At 39.3% G+C, this 25398-nt stretch overlaps 1 protein-coding gene across 1 annotated transcript; it reads left to right on the plus strand.

Moving 5' to 3' along the window:
• The first annotated feature begins 1223 nt into the window (after positions 1-1223).
• LOC122616685 (transcription activator MSS11) lies at positions 1224-25377 on the plus strand. The gene is made up of 4 exons (XM_043792224.1): positions 1224-2229; positions 20526-20750; positions 23826-24163; positions 24227-25377. The coding sequence occupies exons 1-4, from the start codon at positions 1762-1764 to the stop codon at positions 25080-25082; spliced, it is 1887 nt and encodes a 628-aa protein (XP_043648159.1). The 5' UTR covers positions 1224-1761; the 3' UTR covers positions 25083-25377.
• Positions 25378-25398: the final 21 nt, after the last annotated feature.

Consider the following 25398-nt stretch of genomic DNA (forward strand, 5'->3'; position numbering starts at 1 on the left):
CCATAAATGCTTGGGGCACAAGATTGCAGTAATATTTAATACATTGATAATGAGTTAAAATAGCATACTAATATTTATGCAACACATTTGCAAAACTTTATAAATATTTTATTTAATATAATTTAAAAATCTTTATATTTGTTTCAACATTAAATTTTTAATTGGTGTATCATTAAAATTTTCAGGTGTCTTCAAGTGACTTCCAAGTTTTGCATAATTGAATACATATATTTTAACCAGTAAAATGAAATATACCTACGTTTTGGGTCATGGTTTTCTAAGTCAGTCACTTTGAGAGTTCTTTGTCAGAGGGGGTTATGTACAAATGTTCATCAAAGGGTAGTTAAGCACCTCTGTTATGATAAAAGCTGGAAAATCCTTGCCCCTAAGCTAGATAAACAGGGGCCAACATCAGTGCAGCACAATCAAATTGATTGGCAACCTGTCTCCCCAATTTAGATACCACATAAGGTACGGGAATTAGGCCGGGGATTACTCAGCTGGGGAACGAATGCTAATGCCTCCTTAGAAGGGGAAATCGTAAAACAATTTCCATTGCCCAAGCGATATTATTAGTTTCATTGAACAAAAGTTTCACTGCAAGAAACACCTTGCGTACTTTTGGAAAAATTTGAAAAATCGCTTTAATTTAATTGTAGGACATTTGAAATTATATTTTTAACACAAACAATTCTATTTAAATTTTAAAACAAAAAATTAACAAAAACACCTTTTTCCCTTTTTACAATATTTTCTACTTGTTCTTGTAAAATTAAATTTACAAGCTTGAAAATTATTTTTGGCGGCTCCAAATCATTAACATTTCTTTATCTACATGTTGGAAATCTGTTAACGGTTTTAAGTTATTCATAGATAAAAAGATCCTTCAGCACTAATCTTGGCTATTAACCAAATACTAAATATTAAAAACTTTCTTAATATACATATATACATTTTTTGTTTTGTTAAATTTCGGTTTAACTTTCACGCTCATGATCTTTTGACATACAAATAAATGTTGATTTTTCGAAATGTGTAGCATAGTTTTAAGCTTCTTTTGAGTGTTACAGCAATGTTATTAACGGAATGGCTGGCTGTTAAGACTCTCTTCGGTTGCCTTGGTAACTGTTAATAACATTGGAGATCGAAATAACAACCTAAGCAGGGTGACCCAAGCACAAACCGGCTGCGAACTTATCGGTAAAACTTACAGTTGGGTTTCCACCTCGGCCGGGAAAAGTCGCGCGAATTTCGAGGAGCAGCAAGTTGTGAAAAAGTTGAAAAACAAGCGATTTATTAACCGAACATAATTTTTGAGAATATAATATTAACAGCACGCAGTAGACAACAATTCAACGAATCAATATTGCGCAATATTTCTGGATTTTAGTAGAGAAAAGCTCAACAGTTCGGACGAAAACGAAAACTAGCTGCGGCTTTATGAATTTTGTTTGTGTTATGCGCGCGCGAATAAATCGCAGAAATTGAAATTGATTTCCATTGAATTTCTATTAAATTGTATTGGAAAAAATCGTTCGAGTGTCAAAAACAAATTGATTTGTGTGCGAGTGTGTGAAAGTGAACTTATGGGTGCGTGAAAAAATGCAATAATCCAAAAGGGAAATATCGCTAAAGAAAAAAAAACATCAACAATGCCAATTTAAAAGAGACCAAACAAAAAAAAAAGTATCAACGAAAGGGGCAACAAAAGGGAAAATTCAAATATAGATAAATCAAGAAATCCCGTTTTAGCCAATAGAAATGCACAAAACCACAACAAACATGCAGCAGACAACGGATCTTGACTTTGATTTCCAGATGCCGTGTCGCTATTTCAAAAGTTCTTTTGCGCGTTCGCTTTCGCTGAACAACAACAACAGCAGCAGCAACAACAACAGCACTGCCTTGACATTGCCCAAGAAGCCGCCAGCAAACGAGGCCAAACTACAACAGCAACAACAACAGCAGCAGCTGGAGAATCAGGAATCGCTAGAGAGAGACAGCGAACAGGATTCCCCCTGCGGCACCCCGCCCCCCGCTCTGCCAGCACGACGTCACACCGCCAACATGATACACTTTGGCGCCGCTAATCAGCTGCTCACCGCCGCCCAGCCGCCCCACCCCGCCCTCCACCACACCCCTCAGCATCCACAACCACCGGCACAGTCCGCCAGGAATCTCAATCTCGTCTGGCCAATGCAACCGACACATCAGCCAGCACAGCAGCAGGTTAGTACAGTAGTACAGTGGTCTCTGCGCCACAAAGAATTCCCGGAATTCGACTTCTTGAGAAACACGAAATATTACGAAATATGAGAAAATGGTTGGGCTACACAAATAGCTATACACTTTTCGTAATTATTAAAAACCAATATTTGTGAAAATGGTTAGGTTATTATTGGTTCAACAACAAAATTTAAGTGGGAAGAACTTTATAAAATGTGTTTAGAAGAATTTTAAATATATGTATGTACATATGTATGTACGTATAAAGAATCTTCAGTTTGTATCCCTTTAACAAACAAACAAACAATCTAAAAAATTTTAACAAGATGTTATTAAGCATTTTAAAGAATTCTTTATTCAACTTCACTTTTTTATGTTTTTAAAATTAATAAAGCTCTGATAATTTTAATTTTATTTAATTTAATTTTTTTATTTTAGTTATAAACATAATAAATAATAAATATGTTATTATGCATTTTTTTAATTCTTTATTCAACTTCACTTTTTGTAATGAATGAAGTTCTGATACACGAGTGCCCACTGTATCACTTTGTGCTTTCTTTGCGTGGAACGCGTCTCCGTCTCCGCCTCCCCTCCCACTCTGCCCCACATCCCCCCGGCTCCCTTGCACTTTGCTATGTTGCCTTGGCATTAAAGAAAAAAGTTGAGTTTCCTTTTTGGAGCAACTGGATATTTATGTCACCTTGTTGTTTGTCACGTAGCCTTGACAGCCTCCCCTTAACAACCCCACTGCCCACCGCGCCCCACTGCCCCTCTTCTACCCCCAAAACTCTTCGCCTCCTTTGGCGTCTTGCATTTGTTGTTGTTGTTGTTGTTGTTGTTGAGATTGTTGTTGTTGTTGGCCATGGTATGACAAAGTTTTTGTTTCGCTGATTTTTTAAGGTCAACTTGATTTATGTGCGAAAAGTGTCGTGTGTGTGGGTCGAAATTGGAGAGTAAACTTCACTTGGCATTGATAAGGGTGATAAGGGGGGATAGTTGGGGGGGTTGAAGTGGTTGGAAGGGGTGTATGTAACATTTATTAAGTGTCTCAACGAATTCAGCTGCGAATAGCAAATGGAATTGAAAGTTGCATCAGATTGACGCAGCTAAAAAATTGGTAATAAACTTAAAATAAAAAGGTTTTTCTTCCGTAATGTTTCCATTTCATTTACCATTTAATTTAGGCAACAAAAAATGTAATAAACGATTTTACAGTGACATCATAAATTATTCGAGCGTAATTAAATTAGTCCGGCAAATTTAGTGAAAACATAAATTTTACTTTGCTTTAAATTAAATGAGCAATAAAAATGTCAGGCTAGAAAAATAGAGAACTCATACATAAGTTATTCAACAAAAAAGTAATAACTTAATATAATTAATATAATATAATTCTATAAACAGGCTTTTTAGAAATATTGTTTTATTATATTGTTAGTTAAAACATTTTTGCATTATTAGATAAGTAGTATACTAAGAATTTTGTTGTTATAAATTTATTCCCCGCTTTTCCTCACTTCCTCAAGTTTCCTTTAACGGTTTGAAAATTTTCCCATGTTATTACAGCGAATTCTTTATGTTTCCTCTGCCCTTAAATCAGCGTTTTCCACCTCCAATTTTCACTTCCTTTGATTTGAAGGCCTCTGCCGTCATCACACAAACCCCGCCCCACCGCCCTTCCCCCCACCTTTGACCTTATCGAACAATCACAATATTTCCTCAATTCGTTCTCTGGCAAATATGCCATAATCACCCACCGATTCCGCTGAAAACTCAAGCGTAAACATCGAAAGCAAAACTTTTGTTTAAAGAAAATGCTAGCAAGGTCTTGGCCTAAACGGCAATTAGCCAAAGAATTACCGTGTGTTGTTTCAGCCCCTTCTATCTATTTTTTTTTTATTTCGGGCGTAAAGCGTTCATTAGGGCGTTTTTCAAAACTGACTGCGTGCAAAGGTCAGGCCATAATTTAATGATCGAGTTGTGGGCTGTGGCGATTTCCCAGGCCCAAACGGGTGGACTTGTATTCGATTTTCGTTTTGGAACTGGCTGCGATAGCAACGTGGCAACAGACATTCCACAAGTTGATGGCCTTTTGTCTTGGGCATGCAAAACTACTGGCAATCGAATATGGCCAAAGCAGCACCCCCATCCCCCATTCCCCACCCCCCAATCGCCAATCGCAAGCCTCATTACGAAATGTCGCCAAGATTTTGCGGCTTTAATAGCTGCCGATAAAACGTAATGAGAAAAAGTGGCAACAAAAGCTTGTTATTTTATATTTATATTTTCTTTTTTTTTCTTTATGATTGTCACTTGATATTGTTGCCGGTTTCGTTGTTGCTGCTGCCTCTTGGCCACACTTGAATGGCTCCGTTGTCGCATTATTTGAATTTTTCTAACGCAGCTGCTGCTGTTGCTGCTGCTGCTTTCCCTACTTGCAACTTGTGGTGTAGGAGTTGCATGCTCCGCAGTTGCATCCTCCCGCGGTGGAGAGTTCATTGCATCGGCTTTTCACTTTCAATTGCCTGGCGGTGAAATAAGAAATAAAAATAAAAACAAAAACAAAAAGTTATCAGCAACAACAAACCGCATTCGTTGACAGCTGACTTGGCCAACTACAATGGCCATCGCTGGCAGGCGTGAATAGAAGTCAAATTACGTTGACCTTACGGGGTACATATTACCCAATCCATCTGGCTCTAAACCCATCGAAGTCGAGCTAAGTTACGTTTCGTTTTTCTTTTGTTAGCCATGAATCTTCCTTGCACTTGGCAAATTACACTTGGTTAATTACACTTTTGAACTGCACTGGCATATTCGAATATATTTTTCAATTATACACCCTTAAGTTCGACAGCGAAAAACTTTTAAAAAAAGGTTAAGAGTTACAAAATTCATTTGTGTTACATTACAGTCTCAATTGTGTATAGATTTTTGTGCTTGAATGATTATAATTTGCATGACAACTGCCCTAATTAGTATTCCTAAGTACACTAAGTATGGCATTTCCTAGCCTTGATTTTCGACTACTCCTTCTCTATTCATACATCATAATCTCCTGTGATTCGGTGCGTTTAGCTCAAAGATTGTCATATCGCTGAAATGTCTTTATTATGCCAGTTATAAGACCATGACCAGAGTATGAGTATTACATGCTGGCTTTTTTGCCTCTTCTAATTGTCGTTTAGGGCAATTGAAGGTAATTTCGGAGCATAATAAGGGATCGCATATCAAGCTACTACATGAAGATTGAGACGAAGCGTAAAAAGTGCCTACGCATAAATGTTCAGTGTGACAAAAGTTTTCAATAAGGTAAAAACTTAAATAGCTGATCTTGCTTCATGAATTTCAATAGGGTCATTAAAACCCATGCTCAGCGAGTTTCACTTTATCGAACCAGAAGAAATATTATTTATACAAAAGAAATTCATAAAAAAGGTATTCGAATTTAGTTACTAGGTAAAGAAGAAAGAAGTCGAAGTAAGCAATGTTGTTTCCCTAAGAATTCCCTTATTTAACATCCACAACTGAGGCACACTTTTTACAGAGTTCATTGGCTTACCATAAACTCCAAAAGCTAATGCAAATTTCATCTCACATGTTCCCATTTGAAACGATGTCCATATAAATCTGCAGCTTTATTTATTTTCGCTGGCTAAAAGCGAAAGAAGCAACACCAAATTTCTTATAGCACTTCGTTGAAAATCCCAGGCCTCATCACCGCGTCATCGCCCGTAGCCCCTTCACATGGCATACGTACAATATGTACGATATGTACGATTTGTGGGGGATATGGAAAGAGTGCTCCCGGCCACTCGGCCACAATTTCATTCCATCTGCTCGTCAATCGTCAACGTCACAGAGGTGGGGCCAGAAAAAAACGGGGGAGGGGAGAGTGGCAAGTGCTGAGGGGGCGTTGCAGAAGTGCAGACGCCACTTTGCCCCAGGTTGCATTACGCAAAGAGTGAAAAAAAAGATGGCATATATTGAAGCATCACGAAAAAATTAAATTGGTTAGGAAGGCTTTCTTTATACCCTCCATCAAAATTGTTACATCAAATTTATTGATTAAAACCAGACAAAAATAGGAAACATTTACAGTCTAACTTAAACTAGATGAATTGGGTCCACTTACCTCAGTGCGACGCCGTAAAATACCTGAGCTAACCGGGTAACTTTTGGGCCAAGACTGATGGAGAGCCATTAAAAAAGCTGTGTGTCCGGGCCGAGCAAAGGAATAAAATGAATGTGCCTGTTGAATGAATGTGGTGCACTTGGCGCTGGCCACCGAACGCATCAGGGAGTTGATTGCCCCCCCTCCCTCCGCCAGTCCACATAGCCCCCCATATTTTCCCCACACAGCTCCCACATAAATCGTGAGCAGAGGAAGACACAGAGAGAGAATTTCCTCGACAAGTGTGATATTTATTTATAGCCTGGCTAACGCGTGCGAAAATTGCATGGACTGAAAATGGACGGAAAACACCAAAAAAAAAAAAAGAAGAAAAATAAAGCAAAAACACTGAGAGGAGAAGATGAATGCAGAAATGGGTTAACTTGGCTTGAATGTTTTATTCATTTATAGCCCGGTTGTAAGTGCAATGAATGAAATGCATAAAAGGCGAAGAAGAAGCTGAAGATGCTGGCGATGCTGAAGAAATCATAACAATTTCTCTTCTTTTGATTTCTTTAAGATTGAATAACCGTAACAATCGCAACTGTCAAGACAATTTGGGAAATATTTTAAAAGGAGCTTCGTGTCTGCATTGGCATTCCAATTTGGCCTGGTACTCCATGGCTCTATGGCTAAAATCTCAACTTGGCCAAGTATTTCCATTTGGCAAGTCTCTTGATTGACGGACTGGATGGCTGAATGCCTGAATGGCTGAATGACTGATTGACTGATTGACTGACTGACAAAGTGCGCTAGCTGGCTGCTGGTCCAAGTCATTTTGCATTTTGGCCTGATCGTGAAAACGTCTTTCATCGCCGCAGTCTCATTAGGCATTTTCCCAAGCCGGAAACTATTTGGCCATAATATTTGGCCATCTCACCAACTTTTCTGCGCTTTCGGATTGACACATTGAAATAGTTTGCGTTTACCTAGGACTGGTTTAACATAAGTTTGCTTTTCCATTCCATTCCATTTTAATTTTTTTTTGTTTTTTAGTTTTTTGGTCAAGTTTTATTTGCGTTTGAGCAATCACTTAAACGCCTCGAAAGTGAAAAGGAAAAAAAGTAAAGTAGAGTACAATTAGGTTTGGTAATAGAAAAATTGCTTCACATACGGGAAAACAGGTTCAAGTGCCTCCACTAAGTAATTGCTGAAAAATCAGGGAACATCTGAGAGAAAAAGGAAAATGCTATTTAAAGCACTTCAAACAAATGGAAATTCTAGCAGCCACATATCTGTTGCACGGAATTTATGTCTATCTTTATTAAGTCAATTAATCAAATGCGGACATAAATTTTGCAGATATCAGATTTATTTGGCTTGAATTTTACCATCACTTTTATTTCCTTCACCACTCAAAGTAAACAAAGTATTTAAATGAACTTGTTTTCATTTTGTTGTTTAGGAATATTTGGATTGAATGTTTATCTTTCCACGAAAGTAAACGATGCAAAAACTGAAAGTTATGAGTACACTAGACACTTTTACTAGTGGTGTGATAGATACACTGGTGGTCAAAGTTAAAATGAGTGAATTATATGAATAATTATTAGTGTTTAATACAAAAATCCTATAATTTCATTATTAACCTGCAAGCAACACAAGAAAACTAGCAGGTTTATAAACAAAGTTTACTAGCGTGAATCTGCCAGACCATGACCATCTAAGCCATATAATAAAAGTCTGAGAGACAAGTTCTCTCGGCTTTTCCGTCTGCTTTTCTGCAGTTTTGGTGTGGTGGCTCACAGTGAGTTCATCAAGTGTAAAACAATAACAACGAAAACGGCCGCAAAAAAAACAAAAAAAAATTGTTTAAAAAAACCGCTCAGCAGAGCAGCAAATTTCAAAAGGCGGAATTGCGCCGATAACAAAACTACAACAACAATAGGAGCAACAAGGTAAACCGAAATTAAAGTAAAACATCCACGAAAAAAAAAATACGTTGGACCCGTAGTGAACGCGTTTCGCTGCGTTTGTCCGCGTTCCCCTTCAGCAACCACCCTCGCGATTGTCGAAAAGTACAGTGAAACTTCGATAACTGCGAGTTCTTAAAGGCCAAATATCTGAAACATAGTTGGCGTGGAACTTTTGAGAGTAGAATTCGATCGGATATTCACTGGGAAAGTTCGAGATCGATGCTTTCATAATTCTTAAAAAATAGTATGAATAGTTAGACTATCTATAGCGTTATCTCAGTAAACTATTACTCATTCTGACAGTGTTTAAATAATATTAAAACTACAATTTCGATTTAATAATTTGATACGTACTACTTTTTTATTAATATCAAATAACGTTTCATATAAGATTACTGGATCTATATCAGAAAGGAATAGTTTTCAATTTTGTTTACTACCATTTATGTTTAACAATTTAAAGGTCAGTTACCTTAAATTACCATTATAGAAAAACTACCATTATAGAAATGAATTACTTTGAGGATTTTTAAACATTTTTTCCTAACTGCTTGTGTTGTCTTACATTTTTTAGTTTTGTTAAACACGCTGACTTCCGTGGAAGCTTCACTGTTACTCATGACGCACAGCGTTGCGCATGCGTACCTGTTGAGTGCCGTCCCCCTTTCGCCCCTTACCCCTTTTACCGTGTCAACTTTTTGAAGAGAAAAAAACAGGGGAGTTTTAAAGCTGGCGGAAATAATAAATTCTAGCCTCGACAACAGCAACAATTGCCGGCTCTTCTGGTTGCCTTGGTCTTTGTCTTCCATTTGTTGGATTCTCCCATTACAAGTAGCGTACACATGTCAAGTTGACGACGCAATCAAAGCAGGAACTGCCCACATTTTCCCCCAGTGCATTTTCCATTTCGGAGAAACTCCTTTCCTTTTTGCTCATATAACATTTCTTTTTATGAAAACGATTGTTTTATCTAGATTTTGATTTTTTGTTTGGCTGCGTCTGAAGCGTAACAACTAAATTAACAACGTTTAGATTAAAACACATTTTAAACAAGCTGAGAAAGAGACGAAAAAGGGGTCAACAAAGACAGATTTTGTGGGAAAATGTGAAATTTTATTTGAAAAGGGTTCTCGGGGGGTTTTCAAATCCCAAGACAGCGTGTGAAATGTAAGCTTTTCAAGGAAAAGCGAAAACTCAGTGAAGCGAAAATATTTAAATTACTCATAGGACTATTTTGCTGTGTGCCTAAATGAATTTATATTTACTCGCCAGAAAACCTTTTGTTTGCCAGAGGCTCAAAACTAATTTCAGGGCTTAAGTTGCTTAGTTTCAGCTTCATTTTAAAGCAGCGCCCCCCAAAAAGAGATAGCTACAACAAATAAGGTCAACAGCGCAGCTTATAAAGGTCATGGGGCAATAATAGGGGGTGGTTCTGGGTTGGGTGGAGGGGGGCGGTGGGCGGTGGTCCATGCAAATGATGCCCCAAGTGACAGAGGAAAAAGATCTCGGCTCGAGGTTGCGAATTCTTTGGCTGCATTGCAACCATAACAACAACAGAATGCAGAATGCAACAGAGGGAGAAAGAAGAATGGCGCAAATGCAGAAAGAGAACGAGCAATGAACATTGAAATAATGATAGCCCCGGGGTGTCGCGAGGGAGGGGAAATGCGGTGGAAAAGCGGAGGAAAAGCGAAGGCATATCTGTGGATGCTGTGGCTCAAATCAAAATGCAGCCAAAACAATGCAGCCAGCAAGACAATGGAATGGGGATAGGGGATCAACCGCAGTGGTGGTGGGGCAGGGCGGGGGGGAGGAGAGGGAAAAAGGGGAGGCAACTGCACCCCACAATGCAGCCAGACCATTAATGAAAATGGCCAACAGAGCTGCCACCAAAATGCATGGAAACTGGCAAGAGCGCCGCGCAGAAATGCTAGAAATGGAGATGGAAACTAAGAGCACTCGCAAAAATAACTTTGTGTTAAATAAGTTCAAACTTTATGAGAGACATTGTATTGGAAAAATTATAAAACCATTTAAAACACAATAATTACATACTCTTATTCAAATTTTCAAATCGTTAAAGTAACATATTTCGTGTAAACCATAGTTTCCTTCTTTAGGCAGTAATCCTTTTTTTTTTTGCTGTGTAGGGGGGTCTGGCCGCATTGTTTTCATTTGCTACGTTTTCGCATGCTTAATTATGGCCATTGACATGCAACGTGTTGCACTAGTCCGAGCAGCAGCAGCCTCAGCAACAGCAACAACTGTAACACCATTAACAAAAAGTATCTACGAGATACACAAACTAATAGGCAAAACAGAGCTCGCTTGGATGCTGGCCTTTTTGCTCGACCCCAGACCCTAGAGCCTATCAAATTAATCATTCCGTATCACATTTCGCCAGCTATGTATGTACATTTATAGCTCTATTTCCCCACTTTGGTACGGAATTTATCTTTTTCGGCTGCGACATAAATTACACGCATTCGCTGTTGGCGGAAGGGAAAAGAGCTCTTTAAATTTAGTTTATTTTGCACGCCCGTTTTTTGCTGTATTTTCGCCTGTTTGGCGGCTCATAAATCTCATGGTTTACAGTTTGCCATGCACAATATTTTAATTGCCGCCACTGTTTCTGTTTCTGTATCTGTAAGTGTATCTGTATCTCTCGGGCTGAAAAGTATCTCACGAATTGAGTTGCAAGCGCGCAAAGTATCTCGCAGATAGTGTTTATGGCCAGACTTTCTCTATGGCCATTTAAAGTTCTAGTTCAGGTCGAATGGAATTCGAGTGGAATTTATAGCACTTGTGGCGTTTGCACAAGCAAATAAAGGAACTATTAGACTGCACTTAGTTTATATGCTTTTCTTATTTCTATTAGCAATTAAACAATTAAAGCAATGTTTTATGCTTTTATTATGATTAGTTTATATGCTTTTCATATTTTTATTAGCAATTAAACAATTAAAGCAATGTTTCATGCTTTTATTATGATTAGCATAAACAGGGAGTATATTTTACAAGATAAATCTTCTAGCCAAAAAGAACATCCCACACTCATTTTCCCAGCGATTCTGCATCTCACTTCCTGTCTTCCCGTTTAGATTTCAATTTTCATAAGTGCTCTTTGCCACTCATGTCTCTTGTGCTGGCCAAAATTAAAACGCTAATGAGCCGCCTCACTGCGGACGCACATTAACTTAAATTGAAAAATATTATAATTAACAAACGAATTCTCGGCTCCCAGCTGGATATATATGTTGAGTGGTAATTAAACGCAATTAGCCAATTTAGCATGGGTCATCAGCGGCGCCCAAGTCTCGCAGAATGGTCGCAAAAGTAGCAGCAACAAAAATACCAACAAGCCAACAACACGCGACTTCCGTTAGAATCTAAAAAACATATTCGAAATGCTTTTTGTTGTTGCCGTCGAGAGCGTGCAAATTGCTGTCCCAATTTTTCAAGCATAAAAACAGCCGAGCGAAAGAGGCAGACACATAGTGTTAGAGCGGGACAGCGCTATGAAGTTGCTTAAATAGAGAAAAAAAAAGAAACAATTTAAAAATATATTTTGCAAGTCGACTTAGGCAAACGAATGGACAGACACATAAAAAAGAATTATTATGTAATTTTCGCTTTACTCTTTTCTTGCCGGCTCTTTTGTGCATATTTCTTGGATTTCCTCAGCTATTTTGTTTATATCTTTTTTTTGTGATTTTTTTTGGTTGGACAATCAGAGTTTGGATGTGGATGTGGATTGGGGAGTGCTGGGCACTTATATAAGGTGTGTTTGCAGTGGCAAGGCATTTGATCTATAATTGCGGAGATATCCCCAGTGTATTAGATCTTGAGGTGATCTTGGGTTGATTGGATTTCTCAGCGCATTTTAATTACATTTACGTGGATACGATCATGTTTTCCAGCTTGGAGAGAGTTTTATTTAAGCATACAAGATTTTTAAAAAATTGGTTGTTATTAAAAGTGATTGAGATATCATTCAAATTCGATTCTAAAACAATGTGTGGGCGGGCAACAAAATGTCACAATTGAATCCATATGTCACACACTTAGTTTCAAATGGCTTTTCTCACCTCATGATGAACTTTGATGTGCTTTTGTAGTCAGTTCGTTGAACCTCTTGCCAAAAAAAAGCCGCACACCAGAAAAGTGAATTCTGCCGAAAGCAGTGGAAACCAAAAAGAGTTTGCCGAAAGACATAAAAATAAAAATATACGTAATGAATTGCTTGAGATGCTCACATGGAGTAGCGTGCCTGATAAATAATGTAAAAATGCTGAAGTTAGCTGCGGTCGCCGACGACGTGAACTGAAACTTTAAGCGCAAGTCCAAAATTATGCAAAAAAAAAAAAGCGAAAAATGAAAATACAAAACAAAATAAAAGGCAGAGAGAAATATCGTAAAACTAAATCGCAGACACTTCAAGCGTGTTGGGGCTCTAAAGTGTCTCACCTGCTAGTCCCCAACCGCCCGCTTTTCCTAAAAACACCCAACCACCACCCACCCACTAGCCAGCCACAAATCCGAGTGGCCTTGAAGCCAACTGGGTTTCAAGAAATCCTTGACATTAGCTCGGCAAACAGTGAAAAAGAGAATGAACGAGTGGGGCTGGTGCCTGCCATAGAGTTTGCCCACCGAAGTGCTCCCAATTAAATTGCATTTGTGGAGGAGCTCGAGAAAAGGAGGATCCCCACAATTGATGTAACCCGCCACATACACACACACACTGAATTATGTGGCAGCCACAAGAGGCGCATAAATAAAACCATTCTTCAGCCAGGAAAAAACACAAAAATTACGCCAGAATCGAAGACAAGAACAACAGAAAAAAAATCAAAAATCGTGCTGAAACCTCCGTTCAGCTCATCATTTATGCACAGGGTGTTCAGACCTTAGTCCCCTTTGTTCCATCAGGCCCCACTGTTTCCCCACTGTATCCACATTGCTCCCCACCAAAAAAAAAACCTTTATTCCAAAGCAGCGGTAAAATTTGCTGCACGAGTGTCGAACCTATTTGTAGTTATCAGAAAATTAAAAAGAACGTGCCAGCCAAAGTGGCTAATAAATGGGGCTCCCCACTGCAGTGGGGAGGTGGGGATGTGGGGGGGTCTTCGGCCTATGTAACATAAGTAACATAAGGAGCGGTCGTGCGAATGCGTTTAACTGTGAATTCTGGGCGCTGAGTGAATTAAATTGATGCGAGCACAAAGCTCCACGAAATGGAGCCAAACGACATCGTAGAAGCCAATAAAAATAACAGCTAATGGAGCAAGAAAAGGTGATGCCAAAAAGGTGCCAAAAATACGTAAATACCTAAAGCTCCTAAATCAAATCTAAATAATCGCATCATTAAAGTTGGTTACAGTATGTAAAGAGTGAAAAATAGGGACATACAGATAAATAGATTGAAAAGGTAAAGATTACGTCAGAAGTGTTCTAAAAAAGATTCGAATCAAAGATCTTTTTAAATTTGCCAACTTAAAGTTTACATTAAATTTGAGTATAAACAATTCCTAACCATTCTTAAGCCCTATTAGTAAATGCAAAACAGAAAAGTTAAATTAATCAGCTTAAAGTTCTTAAAAGTTTTTCAACAGCTGTGGCCATGGCTAAGTTTAATAACTCTTCAGTAAAGGGCAAACTTAAATGAGGAAGAGAATGCAATTACCTACCCATTCCCGCTATCTGATAAAAACAGGTAGAGTTGGCTAGAAGCATTCTGTTCAGTTCGGGCCTGGCCCAAACCATCCGTCAATAGGCAAGCACAATTTTCCAGTTCCGCTCTTTGCGCACTTTGCCTGTCGCTTTGCATTTCCGTTCTGTCCCTCCCCCTTTCCCTGCCCCCTCCATTGCTGGCAGTGCCCCTCCTTTGCCTGGTCACCGAAGGCCAATGGCTTTATGGAATAATGTTTAAAAAAATACGTATACGTATACGTATATATGCCGTGAAAAAACAAGTCTTCGGCCCACAGCAAACTCCCTGCGAAAAAGAGTTGGAACGCGAAGTCCGAGTGGAAAAACGATTTCGCACTCAATCAAATCGGAAAATTTAATTTCGTGTAGCCAATTCGACTGGTGGAGAGCCATCAACATCAAACGTCAGCAAGCAGTTCGAATCTGGCCAAATCTCAGGCGTGAAGAAAAGCCTTCTCGGGGCCACGAGAATTCTCTATTAATTCAATTGAGTTCTCTGGGGCTATATATATTTTTTGTTCTGTTTTTTTTTTTGGCTTCATTAGAACGGAAAGTTGCTCACGGACAGCGAGTTCAATCGAATTGCGAAGGGGCGTAATCAATCCATTTGCGTGATTTGCAAGAAACATTCTCCAAGCTGGCAAAAAAAGAAGAAACTCTGATAGAAACTCGAAAAACATTTCTCAAGTGTTTTGCCCTAGGGAGCGAACCAAATTTGCTAAAAAAAAACAGATATATACCTCAGCCTCTTGAATTCTATAAGAAGTGGCTGCAACCATCAGCCGCAGGCCAATTGAACCCATTTTTGAATGAACGAAAGAAACCTCAAAAGTTACAATAAAAAATATCTGCCAAAAAATGAATTGAAAATTGATTGACAAAGAGAAATATGTGGACTCTAGGTATTAAATAGACAAAATAAACACAAACCGATGGGGGTTGAATAATCGCGTGTAAAGTAAACAGCGAATATTAGATAACTGGCGAAAATATACATATGATATACAATTAAACATTAAGCGCATAAATAGCTCAGTGTGCGGCAATTAAACCTGATTATCGCCTGAACTCAAAGTTTGCTCATTTAATATTTACACGGTCAGGTGGAAAGACAAACAGCCAGCGGTTGTATGACAGACCCGTGTAAATATTGAAAGATTGCCGGAAAAGTTACGGGCAAAGCTTACGGAGTTTAATGAAAAAGGAAACTTGCGCATTCGGATTGACAGACGGCAGGAACAAGCGGATGGACAGAATTGTACATTGACAGATTGACAGGGGAAAAACTTATATATATTTGTATTTTATATGCATCTGTCAGTTGGGAAAACTTTGTGGTGTCTCATTTAATGCTCACTATCAATCAAATGGATATCACTTAAGCATTTCGTTAATGAAGTTTTGTTACTTATGTGGCTAAAATAAGGAATTTTCCAAAAAGTGTTTGATTAAATATTTATTCCATTAAATTGATTTCAAATAGATAGCTAATCAAGGTAAAATCATTAAATTTGCGTATCAAAATGAAATGCAATTAATTTTTTTTATTCCTTTAAATTCGTTTTATCCTTTCGAACAATTTATCATAATTTTTCCACAATAAATCACGTTAAAAAGATCCATTAAACATCGCCAATATTGCAAAATATATCATCAAATTAATTAAATTTGTTTTCAATACACTACCCTGTATGAAAATCGACACTTGTTTCGCCCGAAATAAACCCAGCATTGGGAGGTCAGACAATTGAAATAGATTATGCGTAAAAGGGCGGCTCACAAAGGGGCGTGTCGCCCAACGCCCACAAACAAAGGAAAAGCAGGAAGGTGAATAATTGAAAAAGGTGGGGATTCTGTGCCCAGCGAGACAATGAGGAAACAACAAAGGGCTGCGTTCGAGCCCCATTAGAGGGCCATTTAAAACGCATTTAACCACCCCGCCGAACAGTCGGGTTAAAACCAAATCAGCTTACACAACAAGTAAACAAAAGCCAAGTCAGTCCAGCCGCCGACTGTCGCTGATTGTTGGCTTTGGCTTTGCTTTTGGTTCACTGTCAATGCAATTGGCGGGAATAGTTGGAATACTTTTAGACATTTAAAACAGGGAAGAGACTACAGCAGCGCACTGGGAAAAATGTATGTATATACATACAAAGTTATAACCAACTATAAAACCAACTAGGTTTATTCCCATGTTCCAATAATAATAATTGTTTTCTTTAAGTGAAGTTCTTTCTTGCGGAAAATAATAACTTTATACTGATTTGTTTCACTGTAGACTGCGATAGACACTGACACATTGCAGGTAATCAGCCAAGCTTGGGCCTAATGAAGGTCAAACCCGTTGACAGATAGATAACCCCGTCTCCATACCCATCTTCAAGCCAATCATTGGCAACTTTGGAGCTGCTTTTTTGGTCGAAAACAGTTCCAGCTGAGGGCACACGTCACGCAACATTCAAATGTTCACATGTTCAGATGTTCAAATGTTCAAATGTTCAACTGTTCAGATGCAAGTGCGAGTGCGAGGAAGTGGGATTGGGATTGGAGTAAAATGATGTTTTGAAATTAACCCAATTTCCGTGCAAATGACAAAATGAAAATGAAAACGGAAAACAAACGAAACGAACGAAACAAAAACCCTGCAATAAAAATGCGCAGAAATTCCTTGGCAAAAGCCATCGTAATAATAAACAGCAATCAGCGAATCTTTAAGATTGCCGACGCAAACAGCTTCAAACTGAGAAAAAGAAAAAAAAAACAACAACAATTCCAGTTTGTCATTGTTTTGTGTGTTTTTGGTTTTGTCATGTGAGAAAGTCGTGCCAAATGCAGATCTTTAACCATTACCATAATGACAATTATCCATACCGCCGCTGATGGAGCGAAATTCAAAGTTGAATTCCATTCGAGGCACATCGAATGCAGTTGCTTACAAATCGCTGAGCAAATCCAGATAATTTCCACCCACTCATTACAGCTTCTCATCTCATTGTAATGGCATAATATTTTTAAGCTCATTTTTCTGTGCATTTTCATTTTACCCATTTCTTTGGGCTTTCTGTCTGCCTGTTTGCCTTGAAAATGATACAAAGGGGAAGTTGAAAGTGTGCCAGGCATGGCTAAAAGCGAAATAATGCAAAATCTCAAGCCCTTAATCGAGTTAGTTCGAGTTTTGGTCTTGGGGATGAATAACATTATTTGGCCGGCAATTAGTTGGGCTTAGCAATTTGTGCATAAACTTTGCTTTTAACTAAACATGCAAAAACTTAAAGCCCTTTTGCATAACTTTTATGCACGTTGGGGAAAATAGGTTTATATTTAATAATTGAATTTATTAGCTTGTAGTGTAAACTAATTCTCTGAAATAATATAGAATGGCACTTTGTTCGGCTCATCTTCCTGTTTGCCTTCCTGCCTCTTGATAGAGAAAAACCCCTTCAATTTCCACTTCCTGTTGCAACACTTTAATTAGTTGCAGCTTCATTGTGAGCAATGGGGCTTTAGTTATTTAGTCAGAAATGTTTTTGTGATCGCATTGCAGACTAAATAAACCGAGTCGGATCTGTTCGAGATTGTGGCGATCTCGCCAGCGGAGCGTGAACTGCTATTTGACCCTTTTTCCCCAACGGCCACACCCACACACATGCATTCCCGCCCCCTTTAACATGCTGGCACATCGGTGCGGTTCTAGCGCAAAACAATTTAAATAACAACGACATGGAGTTGGTAATGGAGACGAGCCAAGTTCCATGGCAAATGTATATGGCCTGGGAATTGGCCATCATCGCTGCATCTCTTTCGCGCTAGCACTACCCATCTCTTTCGTGCGTGGAAACCCTTTTTAGCACAATTGTTGCCATGGCCCCCCTTTGCCCCCCAAAATCTCCCTCAATTGCAGATTACTGGAGCATGCAATTGTTGGCTGCTTTTGCTGTTGCTGCCTATTTGAAATGCAGATTTCTTCTGCTTGTTGCGGCGCTCTTATTTCATTACATATAAATAGCACATTGACGAGCTGGGGGCAAAGGCGTACAGTGAGTTTGGAAACTAATAAGCTAACTAATTACACACGTACTTTAAGTATTACATTTATTATTATTAGGTCAACAAGATCTCATTGTTTTAAATAAATCTCAAATCAAAGATGGTGTAAAACCGGAAATTATTAGACACGCTTTTAGTCTACAAGTATTACGACTTAAAAAATAGTATTTCTTGCGTCCGTAGATATGTACCCATTTTAAAATAGTTTCATTTTCAAAGGTGTTTTTACATAACCTTTTCATTTGGTTAGTAAACTATTTACTTCCATGAAACCCACTGTCAAATTTGCCTGCTTTACATCCCCTGCATTCACATGTAAATATGTAGGTATGAATGGGCATGTGCAAGATTCTTTAACTGGAGAACGGCAATTGCATTTGCAATTGACATTTTGTTGCCAACGAAGAAAACAGAAAAGTTCCAGATGCCAAAGTCTTGGCTCCGGAATGGGGTTAGATAACCCAGTCTACTCCGCACTATAAACTTAGTTCACCTTCTTACACTATTTTCTACCTGCTTGTTTTGCTGTGAATTGTAACGCGCATTTTAATTAGTTTGTTTGGGTTCTGAACTCCACCCCATGCAAATTAGTTCGAGTCGAGAATGTGGGAGCTAACTTGCCAAGAATCCAATTATGCTTGCAAAAGTCTGGAGCCAAAGTTGAAAACTGATTACTTGAGAAGTGGATTTTCTATATGCATTATACTCTTACATAATTGCTTTTCCGCTTAGACTGCCATGGAAATGAACATGGTTGTCCAAAGATATTTTTAATTAAAACCCAATGAAAATGCATTAAAAATAATTGACAAGTAATTCCGGAATCTCGGAATGCAGGAAGAACGTGTGCTTAATTTCTGGGAATATTCTCATATGCACATTAGAGAGAAATCCAAGAATGCATTAATGGGAATATGAGAACCACAGTTTTTCACATGAGAAGAGTATTTGGGGGCTAGAAAGCCAGTTAAATGTGGAAAATTGTGTTAATATTCTTCCTTTAACACTTGATTCACTTGAAGTCCGGAAAAGTGTTAGTTGATTCATTGGGTGAAAAGTAAATTGTAGACAAATTATATGTTCGAAGAGCCATAATTACGGATACAATATTTAAAGCAAATATCATGAATATTGCCAGTGCACACGCTTAAAGCTGTTCATTAACAATTATTTATTTCCTTTTTTGGCCTTTGGGGCAACAAAATCATTTCATCTCCCCGCAAAATCTTGTTTTGGCCGTTATGCCTATAATCAATAAATCAAATCCAAAAACGAAGCAGCAAGACAACAAAAATAAACTGCAAATGCATTAATTAACAAGCGTAAAATTGCACCAAATTGAGTTTTGAGCTGACCACATTTTTCGGTTTTCCCTGCTGCACTGGAACGGGCCTGTGTGTGGGCGTGGCAGTCTGGAAAACCGCAAATGATCATTTGCATTGTGCCAATAACAACAAAGCAAACATTTGCAATCAAAATTGATGAAAACTCTTTTTTTTTGTGTGTGTGTGTTTTGTCTATGTCTTTTCGGTAATTTGCCTTTTGGGCAGTGGGCGGGAGCGTGGGCGTGAAAAGTGGGCTAAAAGAGATTACATCATTAGTTGGTCCAAATACTGGAGGTCAGACTTCAAATGATTTATGTAGCAACCTGAAGAGTAATTGTCTTTTTCGCGTTTTCTTTATTTCGGTTTACTAAAACAAAATGATGAAAAATTGTGTAAATATTTGTTAATGCAACTTCGATGTTTTTTGTTTGACAAAAGAAATTTTTGTTGCCTAAACTTAGAAATATATACAATTTAGCAAAATCGTAAAAAGCTTAAAATCATTTCATAATCTACTGCTTTCCTGTTTTTTAATTTGTTTCTTCTTTTGTTTTAATAACTTCTATAAGTTTCCCCCGTTTATAATTTCGAGTTGTGGGTCAAAGTCTTTGAAAAAATGATGTTATAAAAGAAAAAGTAAACCGTGAACATAAAAAATGGGCAAAAATAAAAACAAAGTTATATGAAAACATGGTTGGCCAGAGTCAAACGGGTTATGCGCTTGACCAGCTAACTCGCTATATCCACAGCCTTAATAAATGTGGAAAATGTTAAGTATACCAGAAATTTAAAGCCATGGAGTGTGTGCAGTAACGTGGAGTACAAAGTAAATACAAAGGAGGGGCGAGTATTGTATAAATAATTTTCTCTAATTAATTGTACAACTTTGGATGGTCTGGCTGGTGTTAAAGCTGCTCACCTGAGCCTTTCCGCTTTTGGTGGTTTTCATTTAGGCGGGATTTCGCATTAAAAGCGAACCAGGCACTGGGTGGTTGTCCAACACTTTGACAACATTTTTCAAATTGCAATTTTCGTTTTTGCCCGGCTAATTTAACGCGCATTTTTCTGGCATTTTTCCTTAACTTATCCATTTATGTATGTATTTATTTGTGACAACATTTGCAGGATGCCAACATCTCGGCCGCACCCAGCCACCACATCCAGAGCCACATCTACGACTTGCCACAGCAAATGCAGCCACATCAGCAGCACCACCATCACCAGCAGCAACAACAACAACAACAACAACAACAACAACAGCAGCATCAGCAGCAACAACAACATCAACTAAATGTCGAGGCTGTCATATTGCAGAATCAGGTGGATACATTGCATTGGCAATTGAAACAGGTGAGTGAATGAGCCGGCGAAAGGCAGACCAAGAAATCCGCAGCCAAACAAAAGACTCAAGACACAAACGTGACTTGTGATTTCTGTTCTCGACTTGGGGGGAACTGTGTTAAGTGCCAAGTCAACCCAACAACCCCATAACAAACCCCATCTCGATCTCGATCTGCTTTGGCTGAACACTTCTGTGTGCTGCCCTCCTTGGATCAACCTGTTTTCCTGTCTCTGGCGTTTTTTATTCAAATAGTTCTCACGCTTAATTTACTCAAATCGGAATGGAAATGGAAATGTACGAGATGTGGGGAGCGATTCCGTCATCCGACATTCTAGCTTGTTAGGTTCAGTTCTTTTACACTGGAATTCCTGTTAAGAATTCTTTGATTTGGAATGGTTTTATTCTAGCGAATAGTTACAAGAAAAGAGTATTTTGTTAAAACCAATCTTTAAGTTTTCACTTCCTTCTACTCCACTTATCTTCTACTCCAAATATCTTCTTATATAAAAATCATATGTTACGTATAATTTTAATCTGCTTTAATATTTTACCTGTGTACCAATCGAGTCACTTCCTTTCCCCATAGTTCCTCCCCGGTGAGGGCAAAATGCCCCAACTGCCCATCGCAATTAGGCGGCAGAATTCTTCTCGGACACTTAATTATAGACTCGCAGTGTGGTCGGTCGGGGCTTTTCTGTAGATGGCTTTGTTCTGGTCTTTGGTCATCGTGTGTCTTTCATTGTCTTTCGACCATTTCCTTTGGCCAACAGCTGCATTAATTTTATACTTCCTCACAAAAGGTTGCTAATGGAGCCGACGGGTTTTTGCCGTCTGGAAAACCTTACTGTTAAAGTGAGAAGCGCCACGATTGAATCTAACAATTCTGATTGGTATCTATATGGTGTGTAATAATAAGTTGGGCATCAATGAAGTGACTTGGGCATTCTGAAAATTCTAAAACAGGATTTCTAGAGGTACTCACACACAATTAATTGATTAAATCTGCTGCAGAGAATTTACAAATTATAGGCATGTTTTTTAGCTTGGGTGATAGGAAGTGCTAGAAGGTTTAAGAATTCGTGGAAATCTCTGTTTAAATGGGATGTGTCTAACATCTTTCTAGTTCTTAAAATAGTTTATAACAAACTAATAAAAATCCAGTAGCCAGGGATTTATGTTTGTATATTATAAGCCGAAATAAAACACATTAATCTTATATTTCAACTACAGCTGAGTTATGACCATGACTAGTTTTTCCCCAACTGTCTGAGATTTTCCCCAATCGAAAACTAGAGCAGTGCACTAAGCCGGCTTTGCTCCCAATTGACCGAATCAAACTTTGAACTCGAAACCGACGAAATGACCTTCAACGTTTACATTGGCTACGCTGGGATCTGAGATCCAACGTGGTCAGTTTCTCCCCTCCGAACACTTTCAATTCCAGGCTATTCTATGCAACGCATAATCAGCCAACGGATGCCGCTGAAAGAGCGAAAATATTTACGCTTTCATTTCGATTTAATGCGCTTTAAATGAGCCCCAATGAAGTTGACTTGGAAAGCCGGCGGTCTTCGCCTTGGAAAATTGCAAAAAGAAAACAAAGCAGTGACCAGAAAAAAAAAATGAAAATAATAAGAAAAGATAAATATTTTCTGTAGTTTGCTCCGTTTTCTTGTTTGGCGAACGGCAAACTAAACTGGGTTAGAAGGCAGGAAAACCGCGTTGGAAAAACTTTTTGCCATTATAAATGAAAAGAAAAAGCATGCAGGCGTGGGTGGGACCCAGGCGAGATTGATTGATTGATTGAGTAGACGATGCAGTCGATGGGAGGGAACCGCATTTAATTTATGCACCGTCGAGATCCCAGACTGAACCGACCGGTGTAGCCAGGAAATGCGTTGAGTGTGGAAGCTGCTGCCAGCCCAAGCGAGTCCGAATCGGAATCGGAATCAAAATCCGAATCCGAATCCAAGTGCGAGTGCGAATCCGAATCCTCTCAGCTCCAATTGCTCGACGATGGCTGAAACACTTTGGGCATTAATGAAATTAAACAAAGCATAACAAAGTCGAAATCAAATACAGCAGCAGCAATGCGCCGGCAACCATTTCCACATCATTTTCAAATAAATCTCAGACACACGAAAACAATTCGTAATTCGAATGAAAACCTCTGGCTAACACGCAGTAGGAAAACCTCCGAAAACGGAAAAACGTCCAATGGAAAATTAGCAACAATTTCCAAGCGATGCAATAGCAAAAGCAAAAGCAATAGCAACGAATGCATCGCCAACTTACATAATCAGGCAGACACCAACTATTTTGGCATCGTGTGAAGCCCCCCTCTAAAAACCAGCATATATACATACATATATATATATATATACATATACATACATATACCCACCCGTTTTGGCCAATTTTCAAATGGGAGGTGGGCGTGTGCCAGAGCCAGGTGATGGCAATCGGCAATCTTAACGCCTTTTTGAGGTCTCTGCCAATTTGGCAAGCGCCATAGACTCGAATGGCATTTGATAATTAGACAATTTGGCCCACAGAAGTTAACCAAAAGTGACATTCCCCACCATCAACTTGGCCAAAGATGCTGATATGGCCTGCCCCAAAGACCCACAGCACAATGGAGTGGAGAAATGCGCAGAGTAAGGGGCGCGATAACAAATCAAGTGAAAGTTTTTATAGGCTGATGATGATGCTGATGCTGATACTGCTGCTCCACAAATGTTTGCTGCCAAGCAAAATCATTTATAATTAAATATATAATAAATTAAAGTCATCGGTTAAAATGCATTATCAATGTGTCAAAGCAATGACCTGGCACATTGGAGCAAAGCTGTAAGACTTGGAGGGGAAATGCAAAGTGAGTTGGCCGGAGAAAGGTCGATTGAATGGGATTTACATGAAGACTTATAGACAACACAGAGCTGAAAGCACACTTAAAATATGGACCATAAGTTGCGGAGGTTACATTCCCAAAGAAAGATACAATATTAAAATCTATCTTAATTATGCGTAATAAAGATACCTTTCTTCACGTTTCTAAATCACTTTATAATCCCAAATTTCAGACCGAAACCAATTGCGAGATGTACCGCGCGGTGATGGAGGAGGTAGCTCGCTTCTTTGAGCGATACCAACTGCAGCAGCAACTGCAGCAGACCCAACGCAATGGTGAGCAGATAGCCCGCTCCAAGAGTCTGCATCATGTCCACGGAGTGGGCAACACCTCCCTGCAGAGCGATGCCCGGGATGATGACGCCTCCAGTGGCGGATCCGCTTCATATCTACGCGCCCGGAGCAGCACCAATTTGATGTTGAATAAATCAATGCATGCCATGGATGAGGAGCATAATTACGAGACGATTGCACCAGCTGGCAGCTATAATGCCTTCAAGGATTTCACTTGGTAAGCTGAAATGCTTATAAGTTTCGAAACTATTATAACCAAATTTATTTCCCTTCGCCAAAGGCGTCGATCCCCAAAGAAGTCCGGCGGCAGTGGCGGTTGCAAGTCGCGGCTATCGGCACCGGAGGCAGCCGAAGAGAAGCTGAATCAGGAGGCCTTTCGTTTGGCCAGAACCATAAGGAATCTCCTGCACACCTCGGAACAGCAACCAGATCTCACGCAGCCGCGCCACTCGCTTGCATCCATTTCATCGCTGCCCTCGGGAAATCATCGTCTTTGCAAGGGAAAAACCAGTTCGGTGATGACACTGCTGACGCCACCATTGCACAATTCCACGAGCATCATGAGTGCCACACTGGAGACTCCATCGCCGGCCGGCAAATCAAATGCGGAACTCATCTTTCTGCGGGCGAACAACATGCGCGACTCGAGGCTATCGCTGCGCAGCTCCACCGACAGCTCCGTGCATTCCACCATCTCCTCGACGGCATCCTCTTCCTCGAAAGTGGAAACGGATGAGGAGACGCAGACCCAGACCACCGCCAGCAACACAGCCATCAGCATCAGCAATAGCAATAATAAACCCACCAGCAACAAGCAGAGCGGTTCCAGCACCGAGGATGAGAGTGGCTTCAGTTCGATTAGCTCCTTTCACGATGTCGGCCTGCCCCTGAGTTCCACCTTGATGAATGGCAACCAGCGGCGCCTCTCCATGTCCTCGGACAGCAGGAACTCCACACTAAAGTCCGGCTTGAATATGGTGGGGCTGCCGATGCAAAACCAGACTCAGATTCAAGTGCAGGTTCAAGCTCAGATTTCCACCGGTCCGTCGCCCTCGAAAACCTACCGCAATGCGAATCGCTACCAGCGCTTCTCCACTTTATCCAACGAGGATGCAGCCGCTGTTTTATGGGTCTAGTTGTGGGGAACCAGACCTGAAATAATATATGAATCTATTTGAGATACTATTCAGAAATGGTTACGAAAAACTTTTTTTAATTTTGTATACCCCGTAGCTGTTTTGATTTGTTTTCTCTAGTGCCTCCGCTTAGTGTTAAGTTGACCATTGAATAGAGTGCATACACTTTCAGTTTGTATGTTATCATTTTTGTAAGAACCAAGCGCGCATTTCTATGTTAACAGTATGTAAATTGATTTGTCTTAAGTTTTGCAGTATTTATAAATGAATAAAAATAATTTATATTATAAAACCAGCATAGTATACTGCTTATTTT

This window comes from Drosophila teissieri, chromosome 3L (genome assembly GCF_016746235.2).
Source record: "Drosophila teissieri strain GT53w chromosome 3L, Prin_Dtei_1.1, whole genome shotgun sequence".
NCBI classification, from domain to species: domain Eukaryota; kingdom Metazoa; phylum Arthropoda; class Insecta; order Diptera; family Drosophilidae; genus Drosophila; species Drosophila teissieri.

Coding starts and splice junctions, on each gene's coding strand:
- LOC122616685 (XM_043792224.1), top strand. CDS start 1,762: ATGCACAAAACCACAACAAACATGCAGCAGACAACGGATCTTGACTTT. Junction 20,751..23,825: donor TGCATTGGCAATTGAAACAG/GTGAGTGAATGA, acceptor CCCAAATTTCAG/ACCGAAACCAATTGCGAGAT. Junction 24,164..24,226: donor GCCTTCAAGGATTTCACTTG/GTAAGCTGAAAT, acceptor CCTTCGCCAAAG/GCGTCGATCCCCAAAGAAGT.